Source organism: Erythrolamprus reginae, chromosome 3, assembly GCF_031021105.1.
Source record: "Erythrolamprus reginae isolate rEryReg1 chromosome 3, rEryReg1.hap1, whole genome shotgun sequence".
NCBI classification, from domain to species: domain Eukaryota; kingdom Metazoa; phylum Chordata; class Lepidosauria; order Squamata; family Dipsadidae; genus Erythrolamprus; species Erythrolamprus reginae.
Window position 1 is genome coordinate 118681838 of NC_091952.1, and position 14713 is coordinate 118696550.

A 14713-nucleotide genomic window follows, 5' to 3' on the forward strand; every position below is an offset into this window, starting at 1 on the left:
GACGCCCTCAGTTAGCCTGACCCGAGCGCTTTCCTCGAAGACGATCCCTGAGGTGTTTTTTGGATGCCTGCCGCGGTGAAATGGAACCCAAAGGCTTCCCGTTGAAGTTTATAATGGCCGGTGCGGGTGGCTTTTATATAATGACGGTCGGAGCCGAGAAGTGAAGAACTCGGAGCGATCAACTTTGTCTGGATCTCTTCAGCTGCTCATCGTCCTCTGTTTTCTTTTTGGTCTCCCCCCCGCCCACTTTTTGTATTTCAGACCGACTTTATTTTGCTACTTTGCGGAACAGACCCAAAAGCACGGTCAACACGCACTATTTCTGTACGGATGAAGAGTTTGTTTATGAAAAGTAAGTTCGTTCTTCCCTTTTGCCTTTTTTTTTTTGCCCTCCCGATGCTTCTTCCTGCTTTACTTTCGTTTTCTCATTGGAAACGTTTGTTTTAGTTCCTGTTGTCTCCAAGTGATTTAAAACTAGGTCATGGGGGGCTTCTCTATCCCACACACACTTTTCTTTCTTTCTTTCTTTCTTTCTTTCTTTCTTTCTTTCTTTCTCTCTCTCTCTCTCTCCTCCCTTTTTCTTTCTCTCTCTCTCCCTCCCTTTTTCTTTCTTTTTCTTTCTTTCTCTTCCTCTCCCTCTTTCTTTATTTTTCTCTCTCTCGCTCTCCCTCCCTCTTTCTTTCTCTCTCTCCCTCCCTCCCTCCCTTCCTCTTTCTTTCTTTTTCTTTCTTTCTCTTCCTCTCCCTCTTTCTTTCTTTCTTTTTCTCTCTCTCTCTCTCTCTCCCTCTTTCTTTCTTTCTTTCTTTCTTTCTCTCTCTCTCCCTCCCTCCCTCTCTCCCTCTTTCTTTCTTTCTTTCCTCAGAGACCCTTTCAAATCAGCCTAAATCATATATAAGACAGCATTTGCAACTGTATGGTTTATAAAGTCTTAGAGCTATTTTTCAGACTAATTGCATCACACTGTAAACTCTTAAATAGAAAGTGGATGTTTCTCTTTTCTTTGCCCCAAGTTTATTTATTTTTTATATTTTTTGCCAAAGGGTCGCTACTTTCTAGGGATGTTATCTTTGAACTGTTGGTCTGTGATTTAAAATACTTTTCTGACATTCCTCTGCTCATCTTTTTACAAAAAATATAGTTCATCTACCCTGAAGTTTAGTAAAAACAAATGATTATAGTTGTGCAGTGTTATACAGTTATTCTTCATGTCTGAGTAATTTATGTTAGGTGTACTTTAAGATTTAAAAAAACAACCACTGCATATGAAAATTGCCAGTAAAGGAAAAGTATCTTTGCATTCAATTTTATGGCATTATGAAATTTGAATTTGAATTAATGGCAACAAAATCTCTGCTGAATGAATGTTTATAACATGCTTGCTAATATGATTGTTAGACAGAAGCAGGAATGTGCTGTGTGTGTTTTTTTTCTTAACTTGTGAACTGTGATAGTCCTTCCTGGAACCAAAGCCAGTATCTATTGAGATTATTTATGAAAGACTTTTTAAAAATTAGCTTTATTTTTACAAGACCTATTTAGACTGCGGTACTCCATTGCCATTTTTTCAACTGGAAACTCTCTTAATATGAAAAATATAGAGCAGGTGGAACGAGGGAAAGTATTTGAGGTAATGTTATTAATAATAATATAATAGTAGTTTAAAACTGGTCCCCAGGACTGTATTAAATCTTACTGGGTAGAACAGAATTTAATGATCAGAGGCTCAAAGTCTTTCTATCATTTGAAATGTTTAATATTCATCTTCAGTACAGTTTAAAATCCATTTCTTTACATGAAATTAAGTTAAATAGGATTCACTTAAATAGGATTTAACTCTAGATTGATAGGTTTATTCCTGTAAAATAATACAACCTATCTAGAAACAAACATGATTGTACTCTTGGGTTACTCCTATGAATTAATGAAGTATTGTAGAAAGCTTCAACCTTGAGTTATTTCGTTTTTTATATGTAGCATAGACTTTGGCTTGTATTTCTCAGAATTGGCCAGAGCTCCAAGATTGCACACTAGAATACAGTAGTTGGTTAAATATTCTTGCTTGTGAAAGATACATGCTTTTGCCTAATCCATACTACTATTTAGCAGAGATGTAAACAAGGTCAGTTAGAACTCCTTGTGACTTTCTGTGCAGTTGTAAAAAGTAAACACTTGGAGGTTTGTTCAGTAGGTTTAAGTGTATGCAATTACAGATTTAATTATTGAATCATACACATTTCTCTTTAGATGTTAACTCAGATAATAAATGGAATCTTTTAAAAAATGTACCCCCTCCTAAGCTGATTTTTAAAAAGTCTGTTGTGCAGTAACTAGTGTAATATCACGTTCTTTGTTCAAATATTTATTTAGGTCTGATATAATTTCCCTTTATAAGAATTTTTAGTCTATCTTAATCCAAATATAGCTTGATGTGCCATCTGCATACCTATAAGACATGAGAATATAATCAATTGTTTTCAGATATCAAAACTCATTGGAAAAGAGAAAAAACAATGCTGTGTAACAGCGTCAGTAAAAACACTCCCCCTCCCTCCATGTATCTGAGAAATAATACTTGTTGCTAATGGATGGTATGTTTAAAGGTTTGGGTGAAAGTTTTACATGCTGATGAAAACTCAGAGCCTTTGTTATAATCACCCGATGCATGCCTAGCATGTTAATTTTAATGTGTTACTATTTCAGAATATTTAGGTTTGGGTACTGAAGCTTTCTAAATTGAGGGTTTTTAAAATTACATTAAATCTTAGCTCCGTTGCGTTAAGATTTAAGATTTCTTATTGGACAGATACAGTGTTGTGGGAAAGCTATCCAAACGATAAACAAGTATGGCAATTAAAACACAGCAATATGAAATGTTCATAGAAAAAATAATAGAAACATTTGCATGTCAATGCTTAAACATTTATTTGTTTAACACCCATTATAGTTGTTAACTTAGATTAATAAGAGTACTGTATTTGAAATTTTGTATTGATGGAAAGGATATCTATATGAGTATTACTTCTGAGCTGCATTTGGCCTCATTGAACTACACTATTGAACTTTGATTGCAGATTGCTGAACTACAGTGAAATGGTTTTTTGCTCTTTATTGAAATCAAGCCCAAAACAAGCAGACTGATCAATTTGCTATTTTAATACTAAAAAGGTGACATCATGCCATCATTACTCTGTCCTCCATGCCTCTTGAATTTCATGCAGTCATCACTAAAAAAAAGTTGTCCCCTGGCCATATTACGAAACAATTTGAGCCTGATGTATTTTTTTGTTAAGAATGTCATTTTTACGACATATAAATAAGGTATCCTTTATTCTGATCCTTCAGTGTTACCGCCCTCCTCTTCTGTCCTTTCTTTCTTTTCAGAAACTTTACTTCTTTCTTCACTTCCTATTTCATATGATTGCTTAACACCACCTTGAAAAATAATTGTATTTGAAGCTTGAAGTTAATGGCTCTGTTGAAGCCAAGGATTATTTTAGTTCTTCCCTGCTTTTAAATCTCTCACCACTACTATTTCTGTAGTACTCATTTCTTTCAACAGCTGTAGTTAACTGTACTTTGCCAGGCACCCTGCTTTCTAATAGCAGTTACTGTTTTTTTCCTACTATAATTGAAGATTTTATTTATGTCTAGTTGTAATTTTTTTATTGCTTCTTCTATAGCCAATTGCTCTTTTTTGAGTTTTCTCCTACTGTTATTTTGCAGCCCCTTTATTTGATTTCCTTATCAGTAATTTTTTTAAATCTTCAATTAAACATGCCTTCAGTTTTAATTTTTCACTTGGTTTTAGTGATTTTGATTCTCTAACAAATCCAATTTTAACAAACCCTGCATTAATTGCTCTTCATGTTGTCCTTTTTTGACACATTTTAACATTAAAAAAGGTATGCACAGCTTTATTTTTTTTATTAATATTGATTGTTTCTTCATTGCTTATTTGACCCCTATAACAATCATTAAGTGTTGTACCACATGCCTCTTGACAAATCTATATTTTATGTACACTGAGAGCATATGCACCAAGACAAATTCCTTGTGTGTCCAATCATACTTGGCCAATAAAATAATTCTATTGTATTTTTATTCTATTTAGATTGGATTGAATGATTAGCTTTGAATCTGCCAAATAGAAATGGTGACTACCAATTCACAACTAGCTATTTTCAACAGAGATATGTACTTAAAGCTTGCTGTAATAGTTCTAGGTTACTATATCTGGACTGCAAGTACCCAACCAGCCATTAGGTAGCAATACAGATTTCTGTATCTCTTTGCTACCCTTTTGTGGTGTTCTACTCTAAAGATGTGGATTCTCTATTAATGCCATTATCAGTGGTTACATATCCTTAATAATGTTAAAGTGGCATCAGTGGATTTGAGAATAAAATTGCTTCATCAAAAAACAGCAGTTAGAATGTTTTGGACTAGTTAAGAATGCATTCAAAAGGTTAGATGTTTTTCATTTGGACATACACAAAACTTTTCAAAACATTGATCCATATGGCATGGGTATATCTGATACTTTTCTGGAATAGTCTTTTAATGTGCATACGTAGATTATATGGGAAAACGTCTCAATATTAAAGATAATGTGATGTTGAATGTACAGTTACTCCTTTATTTACAGCCATTTATTTAGTGACCTTTCCAAGTTACAATGATACTGAAAAATGGGACTCATAACTAATCCTCATATTTATAACTGTTGCAGCATCCTCACAGTCACATGATCAAAATTGGGTGCTTGGCAATTGGCCTGTATTTACAACAGTTGCAGCGTTCTGGGATAGTGATCACAATTTATGACCTTCCCAGGTGGTTTCCAATCAGTAAAAACAATGTGGAAAGTTGGTTTTGTTTAATAACTGCAATAATTCACTTAATTCACTTAAAAAAAATAATTATTCTGTTAATTGGATTTAAAAGTGTTTTATATATTGTATTTTTATTGAATTGTTATAAGCCGCCCCCAGTTCACGGAGAGGGGCGGCATATAAGTCAAATAAATAAATAAACAAACAAACAAACAATCATGGCAAAAAAGTTGTAAAATCCACCATAACTTTTTAAACAACCACCTTGCTTAGCTGTAAATGGAAATTCTGATTTCAATTGTTGTAAGTGAAGAATTACCTATGTATCAAAACTCCAGGATCTGACCCTCTTTGAGGAACAACGGTTATACTGGGTATAGTGGATGGGCAAAAGTTTAATATTGAAAAATTGGATAAGTGATACTACACTATTACAAATATTAAGGACTGACTTTTGAAAATGTATAACTTTCCTCTTCTGGAAAAGACAATATTTTCTGCTAGTCAGAGAATGACTCTGGAGATTCTCAGTCATCTAGCTCATGTTTGTCCCAAAGGTACTTTTTCAAAAGGCAACTGGACTTCATCCTTGAAGAAATTTTGTTTGTCATCCAAGAGGTTTCTTCAGTTTAAAATTGTAGAAGCTTCTTGGATAAGAATCAAAATGTCTTCAAGGAAAAACAAAGTCCAATTGCCTTTTGAAAAGCACCTTTTGGATAATCCTGATGAAGCAATGTGATCTTTGGCATAGATTTTTATGATATTTTATAGCATACATTGATAGTGTCATATTTTTGTCATATGATTGTAATATATTTATATATATATATTTAGTACTTTGATACTCTATAGTTCAGAGATGGTGAACCTTTTTCGCTCAGGTACTAAAAGGGTGTGCGTGCGCATGATAGTGTGTATGCGCATACCTATTCCCAAAATGAAGTGCCTTCTCTCTGAATCTGTGCTGCCTCCCCACACATGCACACAGGCCTTAGTGAAGCATACAGATTTCTGGTAGGCCCTTTGGGCTGTTTTTCATTGTCCAGGAGGTTTTTCGCCAAATTCAGGAAGTTTTTGCCGGGTTCAGGAGGTGTTTTTGAAGCTTGCAGTGATTGAAAATGTCCAAAAAGAAGGCCAACAACCAGCTGACCAGTATGTGCATGCACACTGCAGCTGACATAGAACAACACCTTGTGTGCCCTCAGATATGGCTCCGTATGCCACAGATTCACCATCACTGTTATAGTTTATAACCTTCTGAAAATAAAGAATAAGAGGGGCGAGGCAGGAAATCTAGTGGCAATCTGTATTTTTGCAATCCTGATACAGTAGCCTCTTAATTTTATCATTGTCTTAGAATGTTCTCCTTGGCCTTAACTAAATTGAAGTTATTCCAAAGGACAACCAGATACTATAAGTCTATTCTGCTTTTGGTTGCAAACATACAGCCCCCCCCCAAAAAAAATACACTGGTTTATATCTTTAATATTTTATAATCTTTGGTACAAGCTACCTTAGTTTATATTGTTTAAAATATTTACAAACCTGAGAGAGACAACTATATGCTGCTATATCCCAAGTTTATTTTTCCCTCCTGGGGTTTTCTTAGTTAACCTTATAGAAAGTTTCAACCTGGAAGCAGTTACAATGTTGGGAGCTGCTAAAATAAATGCATGCACACTCTTAAAAAAAAAAAAGAATGTTCTCCTTGGCCTTAACTAAATTGAAATTATTCCAAAGGACAACTAGATATGTAAGCCTATTCTGCTTTTGGTTGCAAACATACAGTTTCCCCCCCTGAAATACAATTAATGTGATTTGAAATATTTCTTGTTTGTTTATTGAAATTAGCGTTCAAACTCATTGGTATTTCTGGATTTTTGTTGAACAAATGTTTATATATTGTGTGATATTTGATATTTTCTTAGGCCCTTTTTAACTCCCTCCAATTCTTACCTCAACCCCCCCCCCTTTTTTTTTTCTCCAGGCTTTTCAGCAAGGTTGGAATTTGTATCTTGTGATTGTCATTGCACACTATTGTTGTATACATATTGCAAAATCAGAGCGGTATAAACAGTTTATTTTGGGGGGAGCCCAGTACTCAGTTGCTACCAGGACCCCAAAATGGATACATTTGTAGAGGCTTAGTGTCAGTTCTTGATGTTGTATTGCTTATTTGCTCCAACTGAACTTCTGAAGTATGTTAGATATGTAGTGTGGTTTTATAGAGCCTTCTAACAGTTCATAAGATTTGATGCAAGACATAACACAAAGTTCCTCTTGTGAATGTTTCTTACGAAGAAAGCAATTAAACCAGTGTTTACGTTAACTTTTCATCACCTTCCTTTGCAAGAGTTATTTCCAGCTGGATAGTTACATTCCGTTCTTTGCTTATTTCCTCTGTCCACATGCCTGATTATCATAGTGGCTTGAGTTGTTATATAGCAAATTATTTCTCCACTGAAAATATTTGCAAATTGTTGTTTATCTTAACATTTGTCCTATCTACTTTCTATTGAGGGGGGGGGGGGGGGCGTGTAAGAATTAAACACAGCAGCTAACGTTCCCTGTTTCAGTCTGCGGCTGGTTTTCTATCTGTGCCTGCCTGGTAGAACTTGGTCTTTCCTGTCCTGCCTCAGTCTTTCACAGAGATCTTTTGGAAAAACTAAAAAGGACCATAGTGCTACTTTCTCTTTGGATCTTTGGTTGTTCTTCTCCAAGCTTCCACTAGGGGCACTCAGAAGACTTCAACTTCCCCTTGAACCAACAGGTAGTATGTAATACTGCCCTGCCCATTTTTGGTTCACTAGCCAACATTGTTCCTTACTAAAACCAACCACAGAGGTTAAGCTGTCTGTATTGTCCAAATTCACCTTGGGCCAATATCTCTCCAACCTTTTCCAGTTCCCCCTTCCCAACAGACATTTTGTTTTTTAAATCTTTATCGTCTTTATAAATTCAGCAGCAGTCTCTTCAAGTCCTTTTTACCTATGCAAAATCTTCCCATGTATAACCGTGCTATTTCCTCCACTCAGAGGTTTGTTTTGTTGACTAAAAGAGAACAATGTCTATTTGAGGTGTTTATATGGATACATAATAGACTGCTGAGGTTGCCATAGGTAGGCATTCTTGTCGCTTTGTCAGTGGGCAAGTCAATTTCGTACAATTAAAATGTATTCGACAATAGATTTGATAGTCAAAGTTCCTAGTGTTACATACCAAAATGGTGTGCTCAGTTACAAAATGACTGGTTGCCTTGTCTCAAAGAGATAGACAGCTATTCTTCAGACCCCTCCAAGAAAATATATTATTAGCTATTTATTCTCTACTCCCAGGATTTTGTGATTAGTAGCAAACTGTCTTTTATAGATGATGCATAGCTACAGCTTTTAAAGCAAATAACAGTTTAGTCATGTCTATCAGTGAATTCTTATTATATTTCAGTAAAGTAATTTTTGAGTGCTACATGCAATACAGTATTATGAAAATGAATCCTCTACTTTCAATTACTTCTTATATTTTTGTTGATTAGACTTTCACACACACACCCTTATAAATACCTCAATATGTCAAATATATACAATACTTCTTCCTCCTTCTATTTTACATAGCAACCCTGTGAAATGAGTTGGGCTTGGGCTGAGAGAGACAGTGATTGGCCCAAAGTCACAACCTAGCTTTCATTTCAAATAAACATATTTTTTGTCCCCAATTGCTTTGGATAATCTCAAATTCTACTGCTTGTGGGGGAGGCAGAGTTTTTTAGTTCCTCTGTGAATGTCTCTCATTCTTTTTAGTCACCATGTTTTACAGGTAATCCTTGATTTACGGTCACACTTTTGACAGGAATATGGAGTTCTGCCCAATTTTATGACCTTTTTTTGTCACACAGTCATCTAGCGAATCCAGCTTCCCTCATTGGCTTTGCTTGTCTTAAGCCTCTTGGGTAGATCATAAATGATGATCATGTGATAGTGGGATACAGCAATCATCAAAAAAAACATCCCAGTTGCCAAGCACCAGAAATTTGATTATGAGACGGTAGGGAGTTTGAGGAATAGTTGTAAGTCACATTTCTCAGTACATAACTGAATTTGTTATTAATAAGGTGTTGGCTACTTGTCTGAATTAAAGGTGCCCAATTATTCAAATATTTATCATAACATTGCTACTTCAGTCTCACAGTCAATTTTAATATTCACATATCCTGTATTTTTCGAACTGTAATCTGTCTTGAGAATTTCCATGAAGTGTTATAAATATTATTATAACTAGACTTGAGTGGGATTATTAAAATATGCTTACAGGCTTCTTTTGCAGTGTTAAATTTCCTTCTTGGTATAATATAGTATAATCTTTGAAAGAATCTTATCAAGTACTCACATATAATTATGCTTATCTTTTACTTGATGTATATCACATTGCACTAGTTTGAATAGAAATTTCTGTTTCATTTCATTTCCAAGCAGGCAATTTTAGAGAAAAGTGTTCTTCAAGAGATTTTATCATGCTGAATAATTTGATGTATCTGCAAATAGTATTTTATTAATTACTCTTAAATATATATTATATCTGTCACAATTAGCCATTTATTTAGTGAAATAATTATTTAATTTTATCAATTTAGATTTCTTTGCCAGAATATGTGCACTTTACCCAGCTTGGAATACATATCAGTGTTGCCATTTTGTCAGTTAACAAAATTTGCTGTGATTGTTTAAATTTATGGTAGATTTTTTTCAAGACTCGGTGCTTACAAATCTCTAAGCTCAGTGCTGAGTTTTACTAGTTTAATAGTTTTAATATTTAAAATTATTTCACATTCAAGAAAATTTCTTCTTTTAAAATACAGCAATTTTCTGACCATACTATTGAACTTCTTTCTGTTTATAAGCAATTTATTTGTTTCTATACTGATTAGTTACTATATATGATTTGGGTTTGAATAAAACACCCTTTCTTTAGAGGCGCTGATCTAATTGGAGATTACAGTTGATCTGCACTTCTGCTCACAGCAGGATTAAAATGGAATGGAGATTTAGCCTAATCCACCATTCCTCTGTGAACCTGGAAGGTTTTGCATATCAGAGACTGCCTGTATGTAATCATTTCCAGAAGTCTGGTCATGTAAGTTGTTGCAACAAAAAGAAAAAGCTGAAATGCTTGAAAATTGTTATGATATGACCTTTCAAGGACAGTCAGCAGTTTAATCTGTTGCACAGTACTCTATGTTCAAAAGCTTCATGACACTTTTGTATTTCACTGATATCTGAGACCTTTCAACAATGAAATTGTCTCTCAATTGTCAGAGGAATTTTAAAAAGAATGAGACAAATGAGTGGTTGCAAACATTAAATGCAAGTGGAGCTATGATCCCATCATTGCTGTTGCCATCTTGCCCTCTTTACCCTAACCCCGTGATGGCGAACCTATCCCATGTGTAGCATGCGGAGCCATATCTGAAGATGAGAGAAAGCCTCCGGAGCCTATGCATGGCAAAAAACGGACCCAAAGGGCTACCGGCAGTTTGGAAACAAACTTCCAATTGGGTTTTTGGGCCGTTTTTCACCCTCCCCAGGCATCAGGAGGCTTTTCTGGGAAATCTGGAGGTTTCAGTGAAGTCTATGTGCCCACACGGGGGGACAGCGTGGGGAGTTGTGCATGTACGTGCAGGGGGGAGGGAATTGCATTGTGGGTGTGGGCACATGCACACGCCCTTTTGGCACTCGAGCAAAAAAAAAGGTTTGTCATCAGTGCCCTAACCTATGGACATTTCAGGAAGACACAAGTAGTCCTTGTCTTAAAATTATAATTGTGCCCAGTCATTGCAGTCATTAAACAAGTCATCACAGTGGTTAAGAAGATCATGACATTAAGCAACCCAATATGGTTGTTAAGCAAATCCAACCACATCTAATAAGGATTTTTTGCTGCATTCTGCTGGGGAAAAAAGCAAAAAAACAGCAAATCATGTTGACCTGACTCTGCAATACTGCAGCTGGTCATAAATGCGATCTGGTTGTCAGCACTTGATATACAATCATGTGACCACTGAGGAAGGTTGCATTTGTTGCATAAACAACAAAATTCCATTGCAAAGTTGTTCTATGAATGCATTGTAGTTTTAATTCTCTGATCATTAAGCAACTGAGGTTCCTCTTTCTCTTATCCTTCCCTAAACAGCTTCTCTTCCACTCATCCCTCAAGATGATTTTGCCATACTATTATAACTTAGGAACAAGATTTGCTTTAATATAGACATGTGCACATTTAACTCTTACATTTTGGTTTTCTGGATTATGCAAGGCTGATATATTTTATTATTACAGACACTTTTTTTATCACTGTGTTATTTAAATAGTTTGATCCTTTATCCTTAAGATTATGTTCAAGGATTGAATGTCAAATCTGTGCTACTGTACTATTTTTTAGGGATAATTTGAATCTTTTATTATTATTTTAGAAAATGAAAAATAAATCCACTTGATGATAGAAGTCTTGTTTGTTCACTTATAATTTTCATTATTGTTAATGAAGCAATATATTGCATCTATTTGGTAGCAGCATTATTTTGATGATGTAGGTTCAAGCTGCCATTATTAAAATGCCATTAACTCTCAACATAAGTGTGCCAAGCCTTTTTAAATACTTTATAATTAAACACTAGAACCTGTGCCAAAAAATATGAATGAGCCTGTGTATTGCTAGTTGAAATAAAAAGCCAAACGAGCCAATTGTAGGATTCAAGTGCTACCTGTTGTAAATCAAATTCAATTGGCAGATATTTTGTAAAGAAAGCTTTACAAGTAACTAACAGTAGTTCTTTGTCCTACTCATGGGTACTGTTTCTTTATTAAGATGGCTGTTATTAAAACAGGGAAACATTACTGTTAGATACAGAGCTGAATTAGTCAGCCTTCTAATTATTTAATGAATTAGGAACTGGTAATTGGATTATTCAAGAGGAATGTTAGCTCTTACTCAATTCTTTGTAAGGGGATCTAGGATGATCATGTCACACTTCACTTGTTAATTTACAATGGCCTTTCATTTGTGCAGCATATTTTATGGGTGGCCTTAGCTGTTTCCATATGAAATAGCTTGTTTTTTCTTGTAAAATGTAACTTACTGCTGAAAATGTTGCAGTTGGTTTTGTTTTGTTCAGTTACTGTACTTTTAATTGTTCAATATACCACATGACGTATTAGAACATAGAACTTGCTAGATCCTTGAGGTAACATCCCATTAAAAATTACTGTTCTCATGGCATTTTAGTGAGCCACAAAAATACAGATTACTAGTGTATAATATATACTCTTACCAATAAAATGTTCCGGATTGAATTATTAGTAAATAAATGTATTTATAGTGGAACAACTTATTACACCTGAATGTCCCTCTCATTTGAAGTGAAAATGTGGGGGGGGGGGGGGGGGATCTGTAGTGTTGAAAGCTATTGTTACAAATCCATATTTATTATAAATTTAACCAAATTGCGCAAATATTCAATGAAGCTATTATGTCTTCTTCATAACAGTGTAGCAAAATCATAAATTAGAATGCTCCACTGGTTTATCTGTATTGCTTGTAACATTTAGGCTAATATGTGGACTATGTTAAATTGCTTCAGTTCCAGCCAGCCATTTCTTCAGTTCTTAAAGCATAGTCCCTCTCTACAAAAAATTGTCCATCATTACATTGTTGGGCATTTGTCACATTTTTCTAAAATAGAAAAGCAGAAAGGGAACACTTAAACAACACAATATAACTCCAAGTAACTTAAACAACACAATATAACTCCAAGTAAATCAAACTTCTGTGAAATCAAACTATCCACTTAGGAAGCAACACTGATTGACAATCAATCTCACATGCTGTTGTGCACATTCAATTTTGTACAGAACAAAGTATTCAATGAGAATATTTAATTCATTCAGATCTAGGATGTGTTATTTGAGTGTTCCCTTTATTTTTTTGAGCAATATATTTCTGGTGTATTTACATTTTATTTCTGAAGTTCTGAACTGTGGAATATATGGACTTTAATCAGCAAAATTGCAAAGTGGAGTTTGATCTTCCATCTAATTGTAGAACAGTACATTATCCAGGTTATAAATTGCAAAAACATAATAGGTCAATATGGAATTTACAGAATCTTTAATTGCATTATGCATAAAAGTCCTAAAAACATCATGATAAAATTGCATAAAAACTGTTGCTTAGCTAATCACTATTGTAGTCAGAGATTGATTATATTTATATGGTGCTGGTATCTATTGTGTACTTCAATTTCCCAATTGATTTTTTGTAGACCTGCAGTTGAGAATAAGTGATGCAAAGCAGAAAATATTAAATGGGTAGAGTGACACATTTCTAGTTGTAATGCAGCTACCAGTATAACTATAAAAGATGCCAATAGCAAACTACCTATTTAATAAAAGGAGTACTGTACTTGGATTTAGAAGTTTTTGATTAGCTCTTCAAATTACTTTGAACAGTATTTCATGTGGATACATATCTTTTAGTTTTTATGCAGATTTTGGACCTTTAAACTTGGCTCTGGTGTATCGATTCTGCTGCAAATTAAACAAAAAATTAAAGGTAAGGATGTCATTTTATTATTATTTTATTGATTTTGTTAATCTCTGTAAGCTTTCAGAGGTATAGGTGAGTGCTTAGCTTTGGTAATTTGATTTTTTAAACAGTAATTTTATAATAATTACAGTGAACAATAAAAACGAATGCCAACAAAAAAGAAAAAGAATAGTAGAAGGTGCAGAAAAAAGACAAAACAAAAAAATTTACATTAAAAAAATATAGTAAAGAAATATATAAAGAAATGACTTCCTCCTTCATAACAAGTGTAAATAATTTTAGTAATATCACCTTCTCTTAAAGTATAACAAATGATTTCTTATTCCCATATCCCATTTCCTTTTCAAGGGAAAAAGAAGTGAGGGGTCTTTAAGCTCACTGAGCTTGGTGGTTTTCTTATAGACATTTTATTACCCAAACTAGTGCATGGATGATAGATGCTCTGGTTTGAATAATGAAATGTATGCAAGAAAACAACCAAGTTTAAAGAGGGCCAAGGACTCTTCATCTCTTATTTATAAACAAATCCTTGTCAATTCAGTTCTATGTCAGCAAAAGTTCATGAAGCATTTCCAGAAATAATATCTATTTCAACTTTTATCAAATAAACTAATTTTATATTCCTTCCTTCTAACAATTATTGATTTTTAATTCCTTCAAATAGTGTTTTAAATCTTAATTTCTTTCCAATATTTTTTAATCCTTCTCACAGATTATTTGAAGCTATAACATTATTTTGTAAATTAAATAAAGGAATATTATCCAGATCACTATGTTTGTTCTTTGCATATCTCCCTTAATTATAAAGACATCAGCTGGTTTCTTTTGTAGGTCCAGTGTACTTTTGTAGCCTATAATTTTTAAATCTACTTTCAAATCATCCGTAATCTTGTCAGTAAAACTTTTCATAAGGTATTTTAAATACTCTATCTAAAGAGGCAGGCATTCTTATAATTAACTTCTGGATCTGTTGTTCAAAAATAAACTTCAGTATCTCCAGTGTTAGACGATTCTGTTTCATTCTGTATTTGTAAATCAAATTTAAATTTTCTTCTCCTTTAATTATAATCTTTAGTTCCTTCTAGTTCCCTCTAGTGTCCAACTATCAAAATCTGTACAGTATTATATTTTTTTATGGAATTTAAAACAAGTATTTTCCCACAGGAAGATTTTTATTTCAAATCCATCTAGACTGTTTGTGATTTTTAATCACCCTTTTGCCTTTTATTAAAAATTAAACTTGTATTTAAAAGTTTTTCTGCTAAGGGTTTATCTTTCCCTAGTCG

At 34.0% G+C, this 14713-nt stretch overlaps 1 protein-coding gene across 3 annotated transcripts in view; it reads left to right on the forward strand.

The window, feature by feature from the left end:
- Positions 1-14713, forward strand: part of CDC14A (cell division cycle 14A) — a 62547-nt gene that overhangs the window by 705 nt on the left and 47129 nt on the right. For all 3 annotated transcript variants that reach the window (XM_070746458.1, XM_070746459.1, XM_070746460.1), the window contains exons 2-3: positions 262-352; positions 13358-13433. In XM_070746458.1, the coding sequence (XP_070602559.1) occupies positions 262-352; positions 13358-13433 (167 nt within the window). The remainder of the gene's footprint in view (positions 1-261; positions 353-13357; positions 13434-14713) is intronic.